This window comes from Odocoileus virginianus, chromosome 18 (assembly GCF_023699985.2).
Source record: "Odocoileus virginianus isolate 20LAN1187 ecotype Illinois chromosome 18, Ovbor_1.2, whole genome shotgun sequence".
In the NCBI taxonomy this organism is placed as follows: domain Eukaryota; kingdom Metazoa; phylum Chordata; class Mammalia; order Artiodactyla; family Cervidae; genus Odocoileus; species Odocoileus virginianus.
Genome location: NC_069691.1, coordinates 14,157,714 through 14,184,594, shown reverse-complemented (window position 1 = coordinate 14,184,594; position 26,881 = coordinate 14,157,714). Strand labels below are relative to the sequence as shown.

Here is a 26,881-nt window from a genome sequence, read left to right as displayed (position 1 = left end):
AAGAATCCGCCTACAATGAAGGAGACACTGTTTCAATTCCTGGGTTGCGAAGATCTGTTGGAGAAGGGATAGGCTACCCACTCCAGTATTCTTGGGCTCCCCTGGTGGCTCAGCTGGTAAAGAATCTGCCTGCAATGCGGGAGACCTGGGTTCGATCCCTGGATTGGGAAGATTCTGGAGAATTCCATGGACTGTATAGTCCATGGGGTCCCGAAGAGTCGGATACGACTGAGTGACTTTCACTTTCACTCCTAGAGCTGATTAACCTTGCTGGTGAACTTGGCTCTTAGGCCAAATTCCAATATTGACACTCAGGCTAATGCTTATACTTCCATTAACCTACTTAAAGACAACTAACACTTTGCATTGTCACTTTCCTCATCTGAAAAACTGGGAGCCAAGCTATCTCAAAACAAGAGGCTGAGGAGATTTTAAAACTTTCACCTTCCATATTTTAAGCAAATAACTGGGGAGCTTCTTTTAAGTTTCAAAAACTGAGGTTAAACACAATTGTCTACATATTGATTACCAATGACAATTTTTTAAACCAAAAATACCTTTCTCCTATAGAAAAGGAATCTGGGTCACCTGAATAATTTTAACATTTGCCTAAAAGTAATCAATAAACTTAACTGAGAAAAAAATTTTCAATAAATTTCATTTATTTAAAAATACATATGTTTAGGAGTATTTATGCCTCTGTTGTATAGCTCACTACCAATAATAAAAATGTGACTAGAAACAAGTGAATGTTGTCAGAGATAATTCATGTTACCAGGATAGAATGAAAAAGTGAGAAGCTGAGGCAGTGTACACAGCAGATGGTACTCACAGAAATAACAGACACGTCTCCACGCTGAGTCTCTGCTTGACTGGGTGACCGGAACTGCACAGGGAGGTAGTTTGTATGAGGATCACTTGTAAACACCGCCTACATGGGGAAGAAGTTCCATATCTATGTCAACCTTCCAAAAAGACCCTTCAAAATAAACTCAACTATATCAAAGCCAGTGAATGGTTTTTTTGTTTTTTTTCTCTGAACTTTCTGTACATATTTCATGACCCGGAATTTTATTTTTTGATATAAGCTTTAATAGGAAAATAGTACATTCCTCATTTTCTAGAGCAATCCCAGTTTCAAGTCATTGCAATCTTGTTAATAAGATCAGCTCTCTAAATGACTATATTAATATGTTTTATATCTAAATCTTTGTAAACATTTCATGCAAAGAAGTCACAAATCTTTTCGAAGGCTATTTTATCCTCAACTGTGATTCAGTCACTCCAGAACTGAGGAAAGAAGTGTAGATGACAAGGATGACTCTGTTTAAAAACTTTTAGGGGCCTTGTACACCACCAATTTTATTTAAATTACTCTATCTGACCTGCAAAATGTTCCACAAATAGAGCCACTATTCTATTCTATTTCCCACTATTCTATCCACATTCAACATGCAGGGCAGTTCCCTCAGTTTCCCACTCTTCTGCCACTTGCCTTTTCAGATGCTGTTCCTTCCCCAAGAACACCCTTCCATTTTCCCTTCTACTTCAAACCACTTCCACCCTCAAAATCCCACCATCTACCTCCTCCCTAAAGGCTATCTTCTCAATCAAAAACACTCAACTCTTCACACAATTTAACACTTGAAAGTATTTGTACTGAAGAATTCCCTGGAAGTCCAGTGGGTAGGACTTAGCACTTTTACTACCAAGGACTGAGTTCAATTCCTAGTCAGGGAACTAAGATCCCACAAGCCATGTGGTGTGGTCAAAGAAAAAAAAAAAAAAAAAATATATATATGTATATATATATATTATTCTTATAATTCAATGCCAACAAGAACCAATAATCATGGTAAGAGCAGATAATCATGATGTTAAGCATCCAGAAGCTGAATATTTGTTTCAAGTGAATTAGAGAATGCTAAACACCAATACATGGAACCACTTAACAAGACAGGCCTAGAATAGTTTTGAAGATGATTAAATCATCTTTGCAAATTCTAGTATTTCTTATAATAAGTATAAATTATTTGAAGTCTTCTCAGTAACGAAGGACTTTCTTAACAAATTCAACTTGAGAATTAGGCTGGAAAATTTACTTCTCCACAAAGATTATCTGACAATTTCACTTTAACAGTCAAAACATTACATAGGACAGGCAAAGATTCATATAAGCTTATTTATGTACCTGGTTTATTTTTTGGTCTGTTGGTTAGTTTAGTTGAACTGGAGTAGTGAGGTGACTCACGGGTATAAGAGACCAAGACTGTGATAGTGAGTTGTCATCAGAAAAATAATCATCATATATCACAACAGGAAGCATAAATCCCCCTTCCTTTCCCTGTTCTTACTGCCACCAATGGACAGAAACAAGAAAAATTAGAAATAAGAAATAAAAAAGAAATATTTAGAGGTTTTCTCAATCTTATTACAGTATGCATTTCTGTGGCAGTAAGAACTTTTTTAAAAAATCCTCCAGGCCCGTGAAACTAAAATGTGAACATTTATCAGAATCACCTATAGGGCCTGTTGAAGCAAAGACTATAAGCCCCACTCCTGAAGTTTCTGATTGGATAGGACTGGTTGGGACCCAAGAGTTAGGATTTTTTCACCAGTTCCCAGATGAAGCTGATGTTGCTGGTCTGGGGACCACAAGTTGAGAACCATTCCTCTTGACCCATATTTGTTTATATACAGGTTAAATATTAATTAGGGCAATATTGATTCGGTACTTCTTTTTCTCCTGGAATCAGTGTGACTTCCTATGGGATTTTCCATGCCTGATTTTAGCTTATACTTTGGATCCACTTCCACTGCCATGTTTTCTCAAGATCTAGAAGACTGTCTCATTACGAATATGTCACAGGAAGCATTTCACTTCTAGCCAAAGTCAGTTTGTACTTTTAATTATAGGTAAACATAATAGCATTTGCTTCAAATTAATGGTTTTTCATCTTAAAGGAAACAATTTTCATGAGTGCCTTTTCTGAAGACAAATTTCACACTGCCAAGAAAACAGATTATATTTCCACATCACTGACATGTATACATAATAGTGATAATGTAATGGAATCACAGCTGAGAAAGAAAAGATGACAACCAATAAATCGACAATGACCCAGGGCAAACTGATGTTTAAATAAATTTTGTTTGACTTTATTATAAATTTGGACTGGTTTGCTTCTTATGATGACCAAATTCTAGAGTGGGCCAAAATTCAGAAGAAACTATTCAATATTTATAAACTGGCAGCAAACATCATCAAAAAATTTACAAACAATAAATGCTGGAGAGGGTGTGGAAAAAAGGGAGTCCTCTTGCATTATTGTGCTGCGCTTAGTCACTCAGTCGTGTCCGACTCTTTGCAACCCCATGGACTGTAGCCCGCCAGGCTTCTCTGTCCATGGGGATTCTCCAGGCAAGAAGACTGGAGTGGGTTGCCATGCCCTCCTCCAGGGGATCTTCCCTATCCAAGGATCAAACCCAGGTCTCCCGCATTGCAGGCGGGAAGGAAGCTCTGGTGCTGGCACTGCTGGTGAGAATGTAAACTGATACAGCCACTATGAAGAACAGTATGCAGGTTCCTTACAAAACTAGAAATAAAACTACCACATGACCCAACAATTCCGCTACTGGGCATATACCCTGAGGAAACCATAACTGAAAAAGACACATGTACCACAATGTTCATTGCAGCACTATTTACAGTAACTAGGACATGGAAGCAGCCTACATGTCCATTGACATGAATGGATAAAGAAGCTGTGGTACATATACACAATGGAATATTAGTCATAAAAAGGAATGCATTTGAGTCAGTTCTACAGCCCATTATACAGAATGAAGTCAGAAAGAGAAAAACAAATATTGTATATTAACGCATATATATGGAATCTGGAAAGATGGTATTGATGAATCCATCTGCAGACAACAACAGAGATGCAGACATAGAAGACAGATTTGTGGACACTGTGGGGGGAGGAGGACAAATAGACAGTAGGATGGCAACATAAATTACCATACATTAGATAGCCAGTGGGAATTTGCTACACAATGTAGGTAACTCAAATCAGGTGCTCTGTGACAACCTAGAGGGATGAGAATGGGGTGGAAGGTGGCAGGGAGGCCCAGGAAGGAGGAGACATGTGTATACCTGTGGCTGATTCACGCCGATGTATGGCAGAAACCAATTGTAGAACAATTATCCTCCAATTAAAAATAAACTTAAAAAAATAAAATAAATGGGCAGCACAGATGTTTCAGGGAGAAAAAAAAATGTGCTGACTGCACAGAACCTTTTGACTTTTTCTCTTGGACCAAAGCTCACTTTTATTCCTTGTTTTACCTGATGGGTTCCACAGCCTTGACAGAGTCCCTTGAGCATGGATGGCATCGACCTGAGGGCTGATGGCTTTCTGTAATACTGGGGATACGCTTTGGCCATGCAGTTACTGATGTCTTTTGAGTCTGTTGCTGCCTGGATCTTGACTCGTTCACATCCCTGAGATGAACAGTAACTGTGACCATCCCTGTGGCTTTTGGCTTTAAGATACAGAAACAGCAACCTGCACAAAACAGACCAGTCCAAAGGGTATTAGATTTTGACTTTCAAAAACTTACAAAAGTTTCTCAAATTAACTCACGGCCAGCGGGGATATTCCTCCAATAAAGTAATTTTTTTCTTAAAAGAAAAATAACTTATAAAAGTAATAAAGTTGTTTCTCTTTCCTTTCTGTCCTCATAGGGTTCTAAGTCAAACACAATACCACTTTAGAAAATATCATGAAAATCTGATTCAGTCATTAAGGACAGTATCAAAGTAAATTTCTGGTTTGAATAACCTCAATAGGTAATTTGGGAAGATGGAATTTGGCTTGGCTCAAAAACTCCTTGGAAAACTTAATACTTACGTTGAGTTTAGGATTTGGTAAATTAAGGTGGTTTATTCTTTCTTTCTTTTTCTTTTAGTTTATACATTATTTTGTTTTAATGCACAAAACTGGAATAATAAAAACAGCAACTTTGAGACTTGTTTGTTTAAGGCCAAGATATAGTCTCAAATCAATTCCTGCGATGTATACTAAGAGCAGATGGGCCTGGAGTCCTTCTGTCTATACTTTGGCCAAAATCAAGTAAAATGATCAGTCCCACCCATTCTGAATTCTCCTCCAAAATGAATGGAAAAGCAACTTCCAGGCAGCAGTCCAATGTCTTGTCAGCAAACCTAGGCCTTCTAAACCAAAGGAAGTCAAGATTCCAAAAATGACTTGATCAACTGTGATTGATTACTGGAGTTCACTAGTTCACATTTTAAAATGAGGTCAAAAAATAAATAAATAAAAATAAAATAAAATGAGGTCAACAAACAATACAAAGTTGAGATTATGAGGTGAAAATCAGCCACTGTTTCAACATCTAGTAATTTTAACATATACATAAGGAATGACAGGGATCTAATTAGGCAGGTGCCTTTTGATATATAATTAAAATCATCAAAATGAACAGAAGTAAAAAGAATTTGAACCTCGAAGGCTGGAAGGTTCTAGAAATACCCAGATGAAGCAATATTTCCTGTCATTGTGCATATCAATCATTAATTTGTGATCACCAGACTGTCCTTAAAAATTTGGGCCTTACATTTATTTTTGCAGAAAATCAACTGGGAATGTGGCTGTTCTGTCATCTATAGAATAAAAGTCCAACTAGGTTTTTACAGGTTAATCAGAAGCTAATCACACTGGCTGCTGCACCAGCCCTGGAGGGCAAATGAGTTGCTTCTTACCCAAAGGCTAACAAGAAAATCAAGTGACCAACCTCATTTCCCCACAGTCAGTCCTGCCACCCTTCTCTTTAGTCCAAAATGTTGTCTTTCCCCAAACATGCCATGCCATGTTTTTCATGCCTCCATGCATTTATCCACACTGTTCTTGGAACACTTACTCGTCTCCTCCTACTCACTCCTCAAGAGTTAGCCCCAGCGTCACCCTCGTGGGTTGTCACTGACCACCTAAGGCTGAACTCAAGGATTATCTCAAAAGGCACTTACAGCATTTACTATAGGACTTACAGCATTTAAACCTTTCACCCTTTAATTACTTGCTTTACATGCCCACATCCTTCAATGGACAGTGAATTTGCAGAAGAAATGCATCTTATTTACATGAGTATCTTTATAGTACCTAGACAATGGCGTGGAATAGAAATGTCAGCTTAAAGAATGGATATTGGAGGAGCATGCTACTTTCTGGAAGAGTACAGGAGATCAAGCCTACCATAACCCAAAGGCTGAGAGACTGTAACTGGATAAAAGCAGACAAAGCCAACAGGACCCCAGGTGAACAGGATTAGAATTAAAAAGTGGAAAGATGCAGCCTAGAGAAAGTTGAAAGCAAATATGCCATGGTTACACAGTGTTTTTTATTGTTTTTTTTTTTTTTTTAAACCCAAGGTCAACTTGAGAGATAGCCTTAAAGGAACAGAAAAATGAGCTTTCATTAAAATATGAACTATATCATAAGGAAATAATCATCTTTAGAGTTGTTATGGAAAACATTATTTTAATTTTCAATTGGGCCTACTGGTTCTTTATTGACAAGGAAAATTTCTCTCTCTAAATTGCCTTAATAGGTATACGGCAAACATCTCACTCGATTCCTACTGCCAACTGTAATTATGAGTCATTCTAGTTCTCCTTAAACCTCTAATGGTGATGAGCAGAGAATTACCCACATCAGCTGCTTTTCTAACTAGCCGTCACATCACACAGCCTATTCTTAGTTACACTGAACAACTAGTAATTTCACCATTAAGGAAAAACAGCAAAAATGTTCGTTCACTGGTTGCCCTGAATTACCCGGTGCTGGAGTCAAAATAGAATTTCCTCTCAGCCTGCTTCTTCTGCAATTCCTCCAACGAATGCACAGGCTCATACTCCTCCATTTTGGATAACGAGCCATTATGCCGCTGTAAAAAGCCAAAGGTAACCTGAAAACTTGTGTTTGATGGATAGCAGAGACCAACTCGAATCCAGTCATTCCTACAAATGAGAGACAATAAAAACACAAGTCCACATTTAGCCAACATCTTTTGAGTATTACAGCAAATGTAAATTTTAGCCATGATCTTCTCCTCCTTAAATTTCTACTGTGTAGGGAGCCACAAACAATCAAAGTCCTGAACCCTAACACATTTAAGTTATCCACTTTTCCATGTTACCCAGATTTCTCTCATCGCATATTTACAACAATGATATGACTTACAAAAATCTTGTTTGCAACAAGACTTCAAAGAATGTGAACAGACATTGGATAAAATGTACCAGATACTGTAAGCAGATAATAAAATTAAATGAGACTGTTGGGAATGGGTACACTAAGATGGAATAAACACTAATAGCCTGATTGTGGAAATGTACACTGCTAAAAGTTTTCCAAAGGATTTTTTTATTCATAAATATATCTTTATCTTTTATAATAACACTAGGATAAATTCCTAGTGGAAAATTGCCAGTTGCTGCTGTTGTTGTTCAGTCACTAAGTTGTATCCGTGACCCACCAAGCTCCTCAGTCCGTGGGATTTTGCAGGCAAGAATACTGGAGTGGGTTGCCATTTCCTTCTCCAGAGGATCTTCCCAACCCAGGGATCAAACCCACATTTCCGTCTTGGCAGGCAGATTCTTTCCCCCTGAGCCACCGGGGAAGACCTAAAATTGCTAGAGATAAAGGTATATGCATTTTTAAAGTCTTTGATAATATTACCAAATTGCAATAGTGTTTTTTCTTACCTAATGTTCTTGGATATAAAATTAATACTCTTCAAAAACCATTAAAAATATTTCTCCCTTTTTTATCATTTGCTTTTTTCTGATTTTCTTTAAATTGTGGTAAAATACAAAATCTGCCATGTTAGACATTTTTAACTTTACAGTTCAGTGGCATTACATACATTCACAAGGTTGTACAACCATCACCACTCTTCATTTCCGGAACTTTTTAATCATTCTAAAGAATTTTAAAACAATACGTAATGAGGGTTTAAAACTGTTCACACAAATTTCATCCAGTAATCCCACTAAAGAATTAGAAACACAGACCAAAAATAAATAAGAAAAGTATTCTATTCAGTATCATTTGTAATACCAAAATGGGAGGAGGGACAGGAGAAAAACAATCTAAACATTCATGGGGGAATGGAATAGTTAAATACATTTTGGTATAAGATATGCTCAGAGAACCTTTGAGGGTGGAGAGAGACCAGAACCCTATACACATTTACAATGCCTTACTTTGATTAGAAGAATTATAGGTTATTGTAATTTTCTCTTTGTTTTTCTGCATTTTCTTAGTTTGTGCAATAAGTATAGATTTATAACTTTTAAACTGTTATTTTCTTTTTTTTTTTAACTGTTATTTTCAAAAGTGCTACTATGACAAAATCCATGATCTCTCTATAATTATCTTAAACATGGGGAAAAAAACTTACCATCCCCTCCTCTTGCCTCTGCCCATGATACAATTTTTACAAACTTTTAGATGATTAAACAAGGAAAGTCTGACTGAATTTCAAGCCCATATGGAGTTTTGAAACTTCTGACTCAGCTCTTTTTTCACTTTAAAATGTTTTTTACTTGCTCAGTATTTATTCAAAAAATTATGCCTGGTAAGTACAGAACACTGTTTACCTTTTGACTGTAATATCTCACCCTCAGGTTCACAACCTACCAGCTATAACTTTTTGGACTGCTGATCACTCTTTGGCATGTCTCCCCCACCCTCTCTGACAATTGTTTGTTCTTTCATTGACTTCTAGATCACTCATAGACGGGAGTGATATGATCAGACTGACTTTTAAAGTGGACTACACCCTGGACACAATGTGGGCCAAGGACTGGAAGTCGGGGGAGGTGGGAAGACCGAGTAGGAAGCTGCTGCAGGGATCTAGGTGAGATGATAATGACTTAGTCATAAGCAGTGAGGGTGGCAAGAGTGAAGACATTTGAACAATATTAAGGAGACAGGACCAACCGGGCTTGGCCACTAATAGGATGGAGAAACGAGAGAGAAGAAAGAGCCAAAGATGAGTCCTGAGTTTGTTTTCTTTTTCTGACTTGGTTGACTCAGTAAGTGAAGGTGCCCTTTGACAGCAACAAGTATTACAGGAAAACAGTAATGGTTCAGTTTAGAGCATATGCCAGAGGCCTAACATCTCAGAATAAGATCATCTACCATATGTTCAGCCATTCTTGAAAGTGGCCTACTTAGAGGCGAATTCCTATATGATCTATGTCCACCTCTGTTCATTTCAGTTAGTACTTTAAGAGAGTTCTGACAAGTCAAGGTTTATGACCAATCAGGTGAACAAACCATTTCAATTTTTCAGGGACATATCTGAGCAGTTTCATGCCGTCCCATGGTTTAACCACCGCACATATCTAGTCCCAGCTCTGGTTTCTAGTCTCATCTCTGTCACTTCCCTGACCTAGGCTCCCACGGCAATCAATACATCAGTCTTTGAGCAGAACTAGACCTTTTTTGGACTCTGCTGCTTTTGTAACAAAATGATCACTTACTGTCACTTCCTCAGTGCAGCCTGACCCAGCTCCCTTATGCAGAATAATTGCTTGTATCCTTCGTCCATTAAAAAACACTACTGGCTTATTTATTTAAATTTTGTTCTACCTCTATACTGTGAGCTCCTAAAGGACAAGTATTTCTCTCGGTCATCCTTGTATCAATTGGCACACAGTAAACATGTAAGTAAATTAATGTAAAAACAGAGGTCTTGATTAAAAGTAATATTATGAGAGCAGACAATTGAGAAGTCAAGAGGAAACAGAAAGATGACTTCACATACAGGCAGAGGTGCAAAATACCTGGCATTCATGCCACAATTTTCCACTCCGTGCCCACTGCTGACATGAATAATCAATCATACCCCTCTCTTCTGTCAAGTCTAAACTTGGCCTCAAAAACCTTTTTACTTTCTAGGTAACCAAGTGCTCAGTTGGAACACCAGATAAAAATGTCTTCCTAAGCTGTGGTACATATACACCATGGAATATTACTCAGCCATTAAAAAGAATTCATTTGAATCAGTTCTAATGAGATGGACGAAACTGGAGCCCATTATACAGAGCGAAGTAAGCCAGTAAGATAAAGACCATTACAGTATACTAACACATATATATGGAATTTAGAAAGATGGTAACGACAACCCTATATGCAAAACAGAAAAAGAGACTCAGATGTATAGAACAGACTTGTGGACTCTGGGAGAAGGCGAGGGTGGGATGTTTCAAGAGAACAGCATTGAGACATGTATATTATCTAGGATGAAACAGATCACCAGCCCAGGTTGGGTGCATGAGACAAGTGCTCGGGCCTGGCGCACTGGGAAGACCCAGAGGGATCGGGTGGAGAGGGAGGTGGGAGGGGGGACCGGGATGGGGAATACATGTAAATCCATGGCTAATTCATTTCAATGTATGACAAAAACTACTGTAATGATGTAAAGTAATTAGCCTCCAACTAATAAAAATAAATGGAAAAAAAAAAAAATGTCTTCCTATCCCAGCTATGGAGGATTAAAGTATTCAGCATACAGTATTAAAACCTACTGTTGGGGAATTCTCGGCCAGGCCAGTGGTTAAGATTGGCTCTCTCACTGCTGAGGGCCCAGGTTCGGTCCCTGGCCGGGGAACTAAGATCCCATATTTCCACATACAAGCCACGTGGCACAGCAAAAAAAAAAAAAAAAAAAAAAAAATCCTACTGTTAAGTGGCTTTCTGCACATAATACCTTGGCCATAGAGAAAAATACATGCTTTTAAAAGGAGAGGATTCAAGCTAAGGATACAATCCCTTAATTCCATCAATATAACATATATAGCCTTCCACAAGGGGAACAGAGTACATCAACACGGCATTCTTTACTTGCTACAAAGGAGATAGGTTATTATTTTTCTCTACTAAATTACTATTTGCTCAACTATTTGAAATAACAGTAACAGAAGCATACTTGTTGAAGTTTATGAGGTATAGAAAAGCAGTCTTGGGTGCTGGCCCATTCCAGTGGATGGTGTAGCCCTTCTCCAGCATGATCACGGGCTGGTATTGCGAGAAAGCTGCCTTCTGGTTAATTCCTCGGAGCACCATAGGGTAGTCTGGATACTCATCTCGTGTGATGGTCATAGTCAGATTCGGAGTGCTCCATGTCTGCACATAGACCTTCAAAAAATAATTAAGAATTAAAGAAAAGAGAATGAAAATTTAAATAGCTAAGAAAAACATTTCTGGCAAAAGTCAAGTGTCTCCACTTTCAAAAGAGAGATTCTATGATCTGTGCCAGACAAAAATGAGTAGTAGCCAACTTCATCCTAAGCTCCACTTACAATGAAGCCTACTTAAACTGAAATGGTAAAAACAGACTATGTGTTCTGCTAGCCAAGATCTTCATCATCTCTTCCACAACAGGCCAGCTTATTCATCAGAATATAAAACTTTTGTGGTTTACATAGCTTGTCAAAGAAATCCCTCAACCTGAAGTACACACATATAAAAAATTAGTAAATTAATGTGAAAACTGATACCCTCTAGTTAAATCTGAAAGGTTTTCCTCTGAAATAAGAGGTGGAAATTTAAAATATCTTAGAGCTTTGGCTTTCGATTTTCCATGACCTGCATCAGCCCAAGAAGTCATTTTTCACCCATTAAAAAAAACAGTTATAAAGTGTTCTGCAAAAACTGGAAAAACATATTAAACTGAGGCAAATTTGAAAGCCCTGAGTTTATTCCAGTGGCATTTGGGCCCCATGCTACACCAAAACAAAATCTTCCCCAAATGCATTCTCCAAGGAACAAACCTCAGAACAATTTCCTAAAACAAGTCAGCATCCTGTAACAGAATTCCCCAGAAGTATCGAAACATCTGCAGAATGCTGCGTTTAATCCACAAACTTCTCTGTTTTCTCTTTCTCTATTCCACAGTTTTGTCCATAGTGATTCCTTAATTATAAATTCTTTGAGCCAGAAAGTCTGAACTCTCATTTGTGTTTGACTATTTCTATACAACTTGTCCCTACTTACACCATGTAAAGATTAAAATACAGATAGGAAATATATAGTTTGAGACTGATTGTCTTCATTTAAATATATGTGTTTAATATATTATATTTACCTACTGTTTATTTAAATGTTTATATGTGACCTGTACTTCATTACATTGGGTTGACCAAAAACTTCTTTCAGGGTTTTTTCATTACATCGCAACAGAAAAACCCAAATGAACTTTTTGGCCCACCCAATAAGAGGTTATATAAAGGTTACATATAAAGTATAATAGAATACACACCCCACCCCAAACACATATCTAAAACCTGCCTTCTTCTAAATCTAAGGATTTGAGGTGGCATATGCTCCATATGAGGGCTTCCCTGGTAGCTCAGCTGGTAAAGAATTCGCCTGCAATGCAGGAGACCCTGGTTCAGTTTCTGGGTCGGGAAGACCCCCTGGAGAAGGGACAGACTACCCACTCTAGTATTCGTGGGCTTCCCTGGTGGCTCAGTCGGTAAAGAATCTGCCTGCAATGTGGAAGACCCAGGGTCGATCCCTGGGTTGGAAAGATCTCCTGGAGAAGGGCATGGCAACCCGCTCCATTCCTCTTGCCTGGAGAATCCCCATGGACAGAGGTGCCTGGTGGGCTACAGTCCATGGGGTCACAAAGAGTCGGACACAACTGAGCGGTAAGCACAGGACAGTACAGCATGCTCCTTATGATACCTACCACCTTTCTTCTTGAGTACCTTTATCCTTGGGTCAGCAAAAAGCAGACATGCCATTAAAAATATTTACAAATAGCTAAATAATGATTATTCTATCTTGAGATCCAGTTGTTTCTAATTTTTGCTAAAAATGTACAGTATTATATATCATCCAAGGAACAACAAATAGCTGTAGATCTGGGCTCCCAGCCCAAATTTCAAATCCTCAGGAGAAAATTTCTATCTTACCATTCCCAGAACTTCATGGGCAAGATTAAACAAACAACAACCAAAAAAAAAAAAAAAAAATAGAATTACTACTTTGATTTGTAAGACAGAAGTATCAGGTTCACATTCTCAAGTATATAAAATCCAGATTACAGAGACATTTAAAATAAAATATAAAGTCTTCATTAGTGAGTACATACCACATTAAGAAAGACAAACAGATACATGTACTTTTGAATACACATGGCTAGCAATTTAACTACAACTGTAGCTATTAAAGAATTTAAAAGCTTCTTATTTTTGTTTTATTTTAATTCTTGAATTTCTACATCTTCTTAGGCATTAATGAGTCTACTTAATTTCAGAGGGCAATTCTGGTTAAGAATAAAATGAATGAAAAAATAAATCACATTTTTAACCACATTCTTTTCTTCTTTATTTTTTACTATAATTAATTCTCCATCCTTTCCTGGTCTTTCCTGGAACTCAGGCAAGTATGATTCCTCTTGCTCCCATGGGGATGAGAAATCCCACAACAAAGAAGCTAGTATTCCATTAAAATAAGCCAGAAGACCAACAAGATGCTAGGACAGCCAGAGCCTTGGGTATTTCAGAAATCTAACTTTTTACACACACGTCCCAGTGTAAATATAAGCCAGAAGAATCTCTCTAATCCTTACCCCTCTTAAGCCCTTTGTCTTGTCTATTGATGAGAATCTTTTTGAAGCTGTTTTTTTTTATATATAATTTAAGAATCATAGCATTCTTAAACAATCATTATTCAAAGTCTGAAGAGTAATAAAGAAATCTGCTTCAAGAAGCTCCCACTACAGAAGGCTTATTAAATGGCAGAAACCATAAGACTCCAGAGGCTCAAGAAATTGAAAAGCAGGAGCCACAAACACACTTGCTGGGTAAAGTAGCCAGAGTTCAGCAAACATGCTCCATCACCAAACTGGTCGTTCCCCAGGAAAAACCCATCCTGCAAATAAGAGAATTCAGCAGCACATCAGCAAGGGAGGCTTCTTTCTTGCCTTTGAGGCTATCAGAGCCCAGTCTGCCTTGGAGGATACCATGCTCTTCCTCCAATTCTCCTCTTCATGTCCCAGTTATCCTTATCCTTTATTCTTTTATGTCCCTCAACATTTATTATTAAATATGACCATGTAATTATCTAAAATATGGAAACAAAATCCTGCTCTCTTGAAAATTCTGGGCAACTGGTACCTTCATTCTGCAATCTTCTATCCATCCAAAATATCACTCTTAAAATCATCTTTGCAGCTTAGAGCCCTGTTCTTCAAATAATACTAATTGCAGCAAGCACTTCACTATGTGCCAGGCCATGGGTGAAATGCATTATCAGTACTCACGCATTCTATCTTCACAACAGCCACACATGAAAGAATCTAATATTACCCTCACTGTGCAGAGGCACAGAGCAGTTAATTAACTGACACATCTCGTATTTAAGAAAATAACAGGATTCAAAGCCGTGTGGTCTAGTGCCAGCTTCTATTTTCTGAACATAATACCTCCCAAAGTATTCCATCCTCTTATACTTGACATCAGTTAATAAATGCACACTAGCTTAATGTTTTCAAAGAAGTGTTTCCCAATCTATAGCATCTCCTTCATATTTTCATAGATATATAATGATTTGCAGAATTTCCTTGGATTCCTTCCTTGTCCACTCATTTCCAATTCTCAACTCTGTTTCTGAGAATATATTACTTTCCATGTAACCTACTGACATTCTGCCTCACAAGTCAGATTCCCTAATTTAGTAATAAATAGAGATAATAACCCTGAAGGGATTCCCAGGTAGCACTTGTGGTAAAGAACCCACCTGCCAATACAGGAGCTCTAACAGACAGGGGTTCAATCCCTGGGTTGGGAAGATCCCCTGGAGGAGACAATGGCAACCCACTCCAATATTCTTTCCTGAAGAATCCCATGAACAGAGGAGCCTGATAGGCTACAGTCCACAGGCTTGCAAAGAGTTGGACACAACTGAAGCAACTTAGCACTCAGTAACCCTACAAGCAAAGAATGAAACGCCTTCTCAGGGGGCACAGCTGTACAGCACAGCCAGAAAACCTGGCCGAAGACTCAGGAAATGTGGTTTCTCACCCCAGCCATCTTCCAGCCATATTTAACCAAGTGCAAATTAATCCTACTTCTCTTGGGCTCCCTTTTCCACTTTTAAATCGGTTTGTAGTGGGGGAACTTTAAATAAAATTCTATGAGTCTATGATTTTTAATGAAATTTTTCTTTTTTTTTACTGCTTTAAAAAAAAATCATGCTTTGAGAAGTATCCATCAGCCCGAAGACCTAAAAAGTACTCCTCACAGAAACAGTGCTGTCAGGAGCTGGGGGAAAATCAGGTATCACAAGGCATTCTGGCCTACCTGGGCGTAGCTCCCACTGCACACCACTGCATTCCATTTGGTAACGTTTATACAGCTTGGATGGCGGATCAGGTAGTTGTCCATTCTTCCCACATAAGCATCCCTGTATCCTGTCACAGAGCCATCAATGTCGTGGAATATGGAGTTCTTATCACCATCGAGCTCACAGTCTTCAAACCACGGGCCAGGCTTTCCAAAGAATACATTAAGAGAGACCTGAGAGCGGTGAAAAACAAGAACATCCTACCGTGAGGGCTCCAGCCATGTTACCCGGCGTCCCCGACAAGAACCCAACTTCATACTAATTACAACTCATTACAATTCCTTTAAGACTATGCAGTTCTGAGCCACAGCACAGTTGTCAACCAACATTTTTGATTAATTATGACATGAATGGGGAAAAAAAACTTCCTGAAGCCTTAGTTCAGGCAGTAAGCATTCAACTTCATCTTTGATGTTTTCCCTTTTTTCAACTTAAAAACGATTACGTGTTCCCCAGATAAAATGGATTCATGGTAACAGAAACCAGAATAGTTGTGGAAAGAGGAACTATGTAGTCATATGTATTTGTTAAAACTTAAAAACTTTTCACTCAAGATCTCTGCATCTCCCTGTATGCAAATTATACCTCAATTAAATTAAAATATATTACAAGTTCGATCTTCTGAGCTAATCATTTCATTTTATTTCAAATGTTTTAGTTAACTTGTGAATGACTCCTGCCACCAAAAAATAAGTACAGTTCCAAACTGAAACTATATAAACGTTGTCTTGGTATGGTTGCCTGACCACTGGACTCATTAGAACCTGTTGAAACGTGTCTGTTTTTTTTTTTTCTCTACTCAACAAAGACTAAGTCCAGCTTAGTAATTTTCATGTTGGGTAACATCAATTCAATGTCTTTATCAAACACATAGTACATAGCTAGCTACAAAGCAGGCTACAGGTTACATGATTTATAATCTGGGTGCATGCTAAGTTGCTTCAGTTGTGTCTGACTCTTTGCAACCCTATAGACTATAGCCCTCCAGGCTAATGTTATTCAAACCATGCAGATACACCTTACAATGCTTTTATGCACTCATTGCCCTGGCAAGTGTTAAAAGCAACTGAACATCTAAATGATAAGCAACTCAATGGAAAGTCAGTGATGTGTGGGACAAATTGTTCTAAGTTCTTAGTTCTAGACTCTTTTCTCTCTTCATTTATACCTCCCACGGTTAAATCTTAAAGTCTTGGACATATTGTCCATCTTTTTAGGAAGAACAAATTTGCGGAACATACCCTTCACAAATGGTTCCAGAGCATCAGCACATTAGAAAATTCCAGGCTGATGAAACACCGGCCTTAAACAGCACGGATTCTCTTAGGCTGCGAGAACTCTAACTCTGCAACAAATTTAACATCTAAAAACTGTTTTTCCAATATGACCATGTCAGTGATCACTAAACTCTATGGCTGGAGAGAACATACAGGCTGTAAGTGAGCTGCCAACCTCCACAATGGAGAGGCAATCCAAGACCCACCCTGTTTACATGCAACCCTGGCCACAGTGTAGCTCTTTCTCTTCCCCTGGAGTTATACAGTCTAGAAGAGAACCAGTCAATCAATTTGCACCTGTGCCTCTGTTTCATGCCTCGGCTATTCACAAAAACCAGTTACAGACTTTGGTAAACTAACCTAAGTTCTCTTTTAAACTGAAGAACCACAGAGTTTGCCTATGGACATTAATGACAAAACTATGAGTCACTTTACAATTGTGGCGCCTGGAAGCAGAAAGCAAGATGGTCTGAGACTCAATCTCTACACCACTGTCATCTTAGAAGTGGCAAGATGAAGAGGCTGGGGGTATATAATCAGATTGGCCCATGTATTGATGGTAAGGAGGGTACTGGTGAAACTACTGAGAAAATGATTTCTGTGGCCTACTGTATTGTAAACAATTATTTCTAAGTCTTTTTTGCAATCTTCATAGAAATATTCCAATAGTTTATATCAGAAATAACCCATTTGTTTCCTATCACCCCACTATTTCTCTTCTTTCCCAATCTTTTGTTCTCCAGCTCCCCTGAAGAACAGACCTCAGAAAAGTAAATACCAGGTAAAACCCAAATCTCTTTATGGATTATTATAGTGAATTCCTCAAAATCATACGTCCTCTTATTCCTATGAAATTCTACAATTCCCACCACTGTATCATCACATTAAGTCATTTTCCCTTTGAGGATATCACCAGAATATCAAAAATACTCTAGGTCACATGGGACTTCGGTTCTCACCCTAAACTCAGCAGGACAGAGTACCTGAAATCAGGAGTTACTCTTGCATAGAATTCACCTCCCAATCCTAAAACTCAGTGCAAATCCTATCTTTGTGTTTCTTTCTCTGGAAACATGCCACCCCTCCACTTGGTACCATAGTCACTGTATAGGAACCATAAGAACGTACTTACATGTGGACCAAACCTCACGAGGGAGATGTTATTTCTGGGGGTTATCTGCCAGGAATTCTTCATGAGGAAGCCAATAGCACTGGTATATCTATCTAAAGTTGGCACATATTTTTTGAAAGTGCACCTGGTGAGATGTATGGGCCCATCATAGATCTGAAAGCCTCTAATTGGAAATGTCCTGTTGAAATACAAAATTTTGTTTAATGCGTATGGGCCCATCTGTTTAACAGCATTTCACTTACATATCTGTTTGATAAATACTGTTAAATATCGCATATATAATAAGTACAATTCTAGGATATAGTGCTAATGAAGCAAGATCTCCAATCTAATGAAACCTATAGTGCAGTGAGAAAGGCAAACAAAAACACAATGGGTAATTTCAGATAAGAGCATGAGAAAAGGAAAGATATAGTAATAGACTTGAGTAGGACAGACATGCTATTTTGGATACAGCAAAGGCCTCTCCAAGAAGTGACTCTGCTTCCTTGAATCAACTCCGTTGAGATCTTTTCTTTGATAACTCATACCATTTAGCTTTAGTTCTGAAATCTCTAGCACAAGAAGATAAATCTGTGCTTAATGAGAGAGACCTCCTTTCAAGTCCCTAAATGACAATAATAAGGAGAAATGATATACCTAAAAGTACAAAAGTACAAGTCTGCAAGGCTTACTATAGCTGGATTGAGAAATTCATTTTATTCATTTTACTCCTTTCTGTCCAAACATAAGCTCCTTAACTTAATAATCATATGTTATTAACCATAATTAATGTACAAAACCCATAATATTCTGGATCTCTTAGGTTTTTCCCCTATTAAGTTTTTTAATGGCATTGCAGAGGACTTCTATAGCAACTAATTAGTTTACAACTTGGTAGTGTTTCACAATAAAAAATCATATATACTAGCAAGAAAGTCAAATAATCTGGTTAAAAATCTATGCCTATCTTTGTGTATCCAAGAATATATTACAAAATGGTCCTCTGCCACAGAAAAGGCTGCAAAGATACAGTAAAATAAAAATTAGGCCCATTGACCAACCAGCAATCTTTGTTTCAAAAATTCCTCCCTAGCACAGAAGCAACAGTATTTTGAAATAAAACTGGAGGCCAATGTAAAATAAAAATAATGAAATTGAATTGCCCACCCTTTTACTGCAGCCCTTACCCAACTAATACAGCTTTTTTTTTTCCTTTAATTTACATATTAGAAGAGGCAGCTTTGCCTTAATTGCGAAGAGCAGAGCACTGAAGCCAAACTGACAGGTTTTGAGTTCCACATTAGCTACTTTTAGTAAGTTGCTCATTTATAAAGCAGGACGATGACAACACCTACCTCACCAGGCTTACAAGGATTAAGTGAATAATAAAATATTCAGAACAGGGCCTGATACATAACAAACATTTAGTAAATGTTAACTATTAAAAATCCATGAAGTTCCTCTCCTAGTGGCTTCCACGGTCTGACTAAAAGAAGTTCTACACATAGTGTAGCATGTAGTAAAGACATTTAGTATTTCCCAAGAATAAGCACCGGGGAGACAGGCCAAGGATAGGCTGCCCTTTGCTAGAAGTTACTTAAGCCCTTTGGCAATATTCACCACCTGTCCCCCAAAGTCACCTGTCTGATCGCCTTACCCCGCTGACCTGTCCTAGCCCAATATCCAGACACAGTGGATAGCTTTAAGGGGACTGATGCTTAATGAAATCTGACATTAGCTCTGATGTAAGGACTTTAGAACACTCATTTTTCTCTACCTGGTTTTCTTACAAGTAAAATGACAACAACTCTAAACTGTGTCTCAGAGCTGAGGTACAGATTAATTAGGTAATAGTTTCCCAAAAGTTCTAAAGAATCCTTATAGTGCTAAGTACTATTTTAATGACTGTGATTATTTTAACAGAAAACATGCCAAAAGTCTACCCCATACCCTTTCAACATCTGAAACATTATTATAAAACTAGTTAGGTTCTGAGTTAGCTTTGGCATCTATCAACTCATTTTCTAGGCCTCTTTTCAGTAAGTAATTTCTTTTTTCCAGTGGCTATTCCTTAAAACCAACATCACCATATTAAGGAAAAACTGATTTGATGTCCATAGTTTATGGTTTGGTGACTTTCTGTGGCTCAAGAAAGGGGAAAAAAAAAAAAAAAAAACTACCAGCTTACATAAGACCTTATCCAAGAAGGATAAACAGGATAGTTTCCTTCGTTATAAAACTGATGTGGTGGTGCTACGTCATGTCCGACTCTTGTGACCCCGTGGACTGTAGCCGGTCAGGCTTCTCTGTCCATGGAATTTCCCAGGAAGGAATACTGGAGTGGGTAGCTATTCCCTTCTTCAGGGGATCTTCCTGATCCAGGGATCAAACCCAGGGCTCTCACATTGCAGGTGGCTTCTTCACCACTGAGGGAAGCCCCATAAAACTGATAACAACATCTATATATAATGTTTAATAGTTAATGCTCCAGAATCCCAGAGGATAATACATACAATAGAAATAGCAATAATAACATGAATCATTTTAATAATAGTAAATATGGTGGGAAAATTGTCACAGTGGGAATCCATTCAGGATCATTATGGAAACTTCTGTAAGGGTTAGAGCTTCATTTACTGTTTAAAGGTAACATTCCTCTGATAAAACAATGCTCACCTGTTCCTAGGTAATGTCCGAGGCTTCAGGTCTATCCCTCCAGTGCCTACATACTTGTTCTGACCACCCTGAAAGCCGTAATTCCTGCTCTCCCCAACAAAGAGAGATTCAGATACCTCTTGGCTGGAACCTTCATCACTTGGGAAGCTTCCATCACTGTTAAAAATAAGAATAATCATTAATCACACAGAAAGGCAAGCTATAACTTCAAAAACCTAAAAGTTTTCAACATAGCCAGCAGCTTCTTAAATACATATTAGTGAGTCATCAAAAGGTGCCTCTAAATTGTGAGTATACCTCTTATAAATTAATATGTGGTTTGCAAATTAGACAAACAAATGAGATTTAATTTAGCAGCAACAACTAATTATTTTAGTCTCAAGCAACAATATTGCAAATGAGGAGACTAAACTTGCTCTGAACACAACAATGAGATGACATACATGTTTAAGATGGGCAAGAGAGTAACTGTTATCTGGGGGAAAATATGTAACATAAAAAGTTCAGTTCTTAAGGACCACTGTGAAAGGAGACCAACTTTTAAGAAAGAAAATATTTAATTTGCTTCCAACTTTTACTCCCTTCCTCTTTATTCCCCTACTTTTTAAGATCTTTAATCGAAAGTTCAAGGGATTTCTTCTAAGCAAAAAATACGATGGGCCTACCCTTCTGTGCAATTCCAGCCAGAGCAACCTCCTACTTTGGTGTGAATTCAATTAATCAATAAAAATGTATTTTTGGCCCTCTAGTGGCATCAAGAAGTGAGTGCTATTTTTTTAATGTTAATAAATGATACAGCATTCCTGTGCTATCAAAAAAAAAAAAAAATCAAGGTTATTTTACCTTACAACTTTAAAATAAACAGATAAATATTTTTTAAGTAATTACAAACCTGGCAAAGGTCAGTCCTATTCCATTGTCTGCAAATCTAAAGAGAATGAAGGAACATTTTAATTTATCACATCATGTAAGAAGAGGTAATTCCCTCAGTATTTAATTGTCATAACATTCAAGAAGTTCCAATAGTATTTACTCTCCAAGACCACACAAAAATTTCACTTTCCAATAACTAAAAGCATAGTCTCCACAATAAAAGAACCTGGTTTGAATCTCAGGTTTGCCAATTACTAGCTGTGTGACCTTGGGCAAATCACTGTGTGTGCCTCAGTTTTCTCACCTAAAGGTTGAAATGACACTATAAGCTTCCTCCTAGGGTATCTGAAAGCATTAAAATGCTAATTCATTTCAACTATTTAGAACGGCATCTGGCACAGAGTAAAGAGCACATGAAAAGTGAAAGTGTTAGTCACTCAGTCGTGTCCGACTCTTTGCAACCTCATGGACTGTAGCCCACCAGGCTCCTCTGTCCATGGAATTTTCCAGGCAAGAATACTGAAGTGGGTAGCCATCCCTTTTCTCAGGGGATCTCCCCAGTCCAGGGACCAAACCCGGGTCTCCTGCATTGCAGGCAGATTCTTTACCGTCTGAGCCGCCAGGGAAACCCAAAGAGAAGATGTGTTAAAAACCTGCATTTACAATTTTTATCATTAGTTTGGCTCCCACATCTGTGTGTTCTGCATCCACAGATTCAACCAACTGTGGATAAAATTCCAGAAAACTCCAAAAAGCAAAACTTTGTCCAGTGCTGGCAACTATTTACATAGCATTTACACTGTATTTACAACTATTTAGGTAGCATTTACAGTCTTGAGTATGAGTACTCTAGAGATGATTTATGGTATATAGAAGGATGATATAGGTTATATGCAAATACTGAATACTATAACATTTTATATAAGGATCTTGAGCGTCAAGATTTTAGTACCCACTGGGGTCCTGAAACTGATCCCCCATGAATACCAAGGAGTGACTAATTTTTATCAATTAGATCATAGCATTCTCTTCAAAACTTTTCAATATTAATTCCAAATTATTTCTACAGACTTTATACAGTGTCAGTTTGTTTCATGATAAAAACCAAGCAACTAACGTCAGTATCAGCCAGAAAAAAACATTTTTCTAAACTCCTGAACACCAAATCTTAGCTCGACATACCTCAGGCTTCTCCTAAAAGTATACAAATGGAAAAGAAGTGAGAGGCTTACTGCCTCAAGTCATGTTAAAACATAAGTCAACAGACTTATTAAGGTGGAATTCAACTTTTGTTTTGGATGGCAGTGGAAGAGCATCATGAAACAGTTTCCAAGAGGAAGGGAAAAAAATGCAGGTAGTTTCAAAATCTTTATTTAGTTCTCTGACATAGACCATGTTTGTTATATAAAGTCCCAGTTTCTGTTTAATCTCATCAAAAAGCTCTCATGTCACCAGACAAGTTCAGTTCCAATAACAGCAGCAGAATGAGACGATTCCAAACATTTGCAGTCGGTTAACATACTTCCTCAGAGCTTGTCCTGTCTATTAGTAATGATACTATGATTCCAGAAACCACCACTGTGCTTTTTGGTCTACTGAGTTTTTAAAAATAGCCTTAAAAAATAAATAGCCATCAGATAATAACTTCAGAGAGAATACCCACGCTGAATTCTGAACCACAATGTCTCCGCCTCTAACCCAAGCTCCGTTGTCATTGTTTTTAAAAGCAATGAGCCTGTCAATCAAAGCAGCAACACGTGGCTTCTCAGGGTCTGCATCCTCGTGAGGCCGAAACCTTAGGGTTGGGAGAAAAAAAAAGAGACTTTTAAAGAGTAATGAATGGGAAACAGCTATTTAAAATTATAAGAAAAAAAAATAAAATTGTAAGCTTAAGTGTCAAAAAGCAAGATTCAAGTTTGATCAAAACAAGACAAAAACACCAAGATACAACTTAATATCTGCATTTAAAATACTGGAAAAAAAAATCACAAATTTGCAGAGAACTGATTTCATATTTCAGTTTGTTTTTCATTAATTTATCTTATAGAATGGACATTACAGAACATTCCAAGCACTAAAAGCATTTCAAAAATAAACAAAAACCTCAAACTAAGAAATATAGCATGTTTTCACAAATTCTTAAGTTACATGATATTAAAATAAACTTACTGAGTAAATTAATCATATATTTCAACATACATATCTGTGAACCAGAGTATTATTTGAGTTGTATGCTGGTGAAATGTTTCAGATATAGAGCGAAATCTGGGTTCAATATCTGTAAAATGCCTAAATTTAAAAGAGATTATATTTATAGAATATTACTCAGCCATAAAAAATGAAATTTTGCCATCTGTGATGTGGATGGACCTAGAAGGTATTGTTTAGTGAAATAAGTCAGACAAAGAAAGACAAATAAATGCTCCACATTATCACTTATATGTGTAATCTAAAAAATGAAACAAATGTATGTAACAAAAAAGAAACAGATTCACAGATACAGGGAACAAAGGAGTAGTTATGAGTAGTTACCAGTGTGGAGAGAAGGGAAGAGGGAGCAGATAGTGGTATTAAGAGATATAAACTACTATGTATAAAATAAACAGGGCTTCCCATGTGGTGCTAGTGGTAAAGAACCCGCATGCCAAGGCAGGTGACATAAGCAACATAGGTTCAATCCCTGGGTGGGGAAGATCCTCTGGAGGAGGAAATGGCAACCCAAGCAACAAGGATATATATACCATACAGCACAGGGAAATGAAGCCATTATTTCATAGTAACTTTAAGTGAAGTATAATCTATAAAAATACCCAATAGTTGTACATTTGACACTAATATACTGTAAATCTATTATAATAAAAACATAAAAAATATCAGCACTTTTAAAAGTAGACTGTATTTCATCAACTTATTAGTTATAAAGACTGAATTTTATTTTTTCTTTCTCTTCCTAAAACATTTTCAAGGATCTTAATGAAAAGATCAAGAAAAAAAAAACTGGTGTCAAAAACTGTTAAGTGTAACAGCTCAAATAATTTCAGAAGGCCTCCTAACTTAAAATAAGATCACTTCCATCATAATCTTACAAAGCTGGGAGGTGGACAGAGAAAACCTAGACAGCTTTACAAAAACCCATTCAGCAAGTTGAGATGCTTCAATCATATAATCATGAAGTATCATTTGCACAAATGCTACTGTGAAAGTCGCTGGGACATGGTAGTGCTCACCAAAGACAGATGTTACGATGGGAGAAGCAGCTATGCCCAGAAAGCAGCAAGTGCAAAGGCATGAGCGAGCTTGGCATGTCCAAGAACAACAAGCAGGTTGGCTGCTAAGTTCAAAGCAAGACGAAGAGGACAGAGAGGAAGGCATGTTTCAGGCAAGGATGTGGTTCTTTATTCTAAACGCAATGGGAAAAGTAGAATGGCAGTGCCAGGGGCTGGAGGGAGGAGGAAATGCGGAGGTGATGATCAAAAGGCATAAAGGCTTTAGTTTTATATGATAAATAAATTCTGGAGAGCTAGTCTATACACCTTTTGACAAAAAACTAATGTTTTACTTCATAAAATGATGTCCATAAAGGAGACAGAAGGAAACTTTGCCCTTGATGGTTCATGGATGTTTGTTTATTTCCAAACTTACTGAGTTCTTGACATTACATATGCACAGCTTTTTACATGTCAATTATACCTGAATAAAGTAGGTGGATCAATAAGTGTGATGGAAAGTTGTCAGAAACATGGAATCAGAACATGATATAATCGAATTTCACTTTTTAACTGGTCACTAGCTGCTCCTTGGTGACAGAATCATGGAGAACAGATAATAAGGACACCACTCTAGAAAGCACTCCACCCACCCTTTAGATTGTGGATGTGACCCCTTACACTAAATAGCTCTGACCTATGGTGTAAAAAGACTGAGCCGTCACCCACTCTTCTGGCATTGTAGCTGCTGCCAAACAGCTTTACAGTCATCACATAATATCAAGCAGATGGAACAGTTCTGGAAACAAACTACACAATGTGCTAAAAGAAAGCCAAAAAAAAATACAATAAAGCAACATCTAATTTTCTGCTGTAGCCATCTCACTTTTTCTGAAATTCCTATCCATATAAATTGTTGACCACTTGCTTAAATACCCTTTATTTTTCATCCTCCTTCCCACTATGTAGAAAATGCAGCTAATTTTCCATCCCCTTCAATTTATGAGCCTTCAGCACACTTCCAGACTCTCACTTGTCTTCTGCTTTAAATGTACTAGTTGGTTTTCATGTTCTTTTACTCTCTTAGATGAAACTTCCCTGTCTTAACCTGAGAGCTTTCTGGAGTTAAAATATTCTATCTTTGGATTCCTGTAATTTCACATCTTGAAGATACAAGCAAAGACTCATCTGATTAACTATTAAGTCAGCTTCCCCTTTGATGAACACATTAAATACCTTCTGAATCCCATGAACTGGATGTTTAATTCATGAGCTGACTTATTATTCATTTGTGTTTGAGTGTCATCATTTTTAGTCATGTCTGGCCTGCATGAATGCATGTGGGCATATTTTATTCATCAGTTTATACAAAATTAAATGTATATACTAGCTGCCAAATGTCTTGTTACTCTTCTACAATCAGTTCTTTTCAATGACAACTTCCAAATGGAATCTAACTCCTTACCAACATGTAAGCTTTATAAACTAGTGAGAAAAGTATAGAGAGCCCAGAAAAGATTATGACTATCAAGATATCAGACATGCATACACAGGGTAGAGAGCTTCTTAGGCCATTATGAATAGATTTGTTTTATTGTCAAGTATAATGAAAACATCAATAGATTCTGAAATATATTTTCTTCATTCTTCCATTCATATACACACATATAATTTTTAAGGCAGATAAGAGAGTCGATTGTGTTTTATGTAAAGATTTTTTTGGCTAATACTATTAATACCTTAGCAAAGCACACATTACTAGTTCTACTAGTTATAACAAACTCTTAAAAAACAGAAGTGATCTTCTAGCAAGATTCCTCTGTTTTGTCAGTTAATAGTCTCTTTTTGGTTCATAATTTATTGCCATCTATATGCTCCTTTTTCATCCCAAGTTTATCTCCTCTTTTTCTACATCATATCTTGCTCAGCTATTAAGTGTCTAGCACCCTGAGTTTTATTTAAACAATACTGACAATTTCTCCACTTCTCAAACATTATCTGAGCATTGCTTTAATATTTTTCAGGCTTAACTTGATCTTTCATGATGAGTAGTTTTACTAACTTATTTCCCCACTTTTACTGTGTCACAAGGATTCTGCTTCACTGACCTAAAGTGTGGCTCCTACTTTATTCCCTTGTGAACAACACCTGGCATCCTTTTCTTTAAGTGCCACCCATGGTGGCTCAAATGGTAAAGAATTTGCCTGCATTGCAAGAGACCTGGGTTCAATCCCTGGGTTGGGAAGATCCTCTGGAGAAGGGAATGGCAATCCACTTCAGTATTCTTGCTTG

The 26,881-nt window shown here is 37.5% G+C and overlaps 1 protein-coding gene across 3 annotated transcripts in view; it reads right to left on the bottom strand.

Annotated features, from left to right (window-relative positions):
* The window catches only part of CEMIP2 (cell migration inducing hyaluronidase 2), a 75,599-nt gene that overhangs the window by 6,698 nt on the left and 42,020 nt on the right, over positions 1–26,881 (bottom strand). For all 3 annotated transcript variants that reach the window (XM_070480354.1, XM_070480353.1, XM_070480355.1), the window contains 9 exons: positions 23,047–23,178; positions 21,403–21,438; positions 20,511–20,666; positions 17,853–18,030; positions 15,401–15,616; positions 11,020–11,228; positions 6,857–7,039; positions 4,349–4,568; positions 833–931 (listed from right to left, as the gene is read on the bottom strand). In XM_070480354.1, coding sequence (XP_070336455.1) covers positions 833–931; positions 4,349–4,568; positions 6,857–7,039; positions 11,020–11,228; positions 15,401–15,616; positions 17,853–18,030; positions 20,511–20,666; positions 21,403–21,438; positions 23,047–23,178 — 1,429 coding nt within the window. The remainder of the gene's footprint in view (positions 1–832; positions 932–4,348; positions 4,569–6,856; positions 7,040–11,019; positions 11,229–15,400; positions 15,617–17,852; positions 18,031–20,510; positions 20,667–21,402; positions 21,439–23,046; positions 23,179–26,881) is intronic.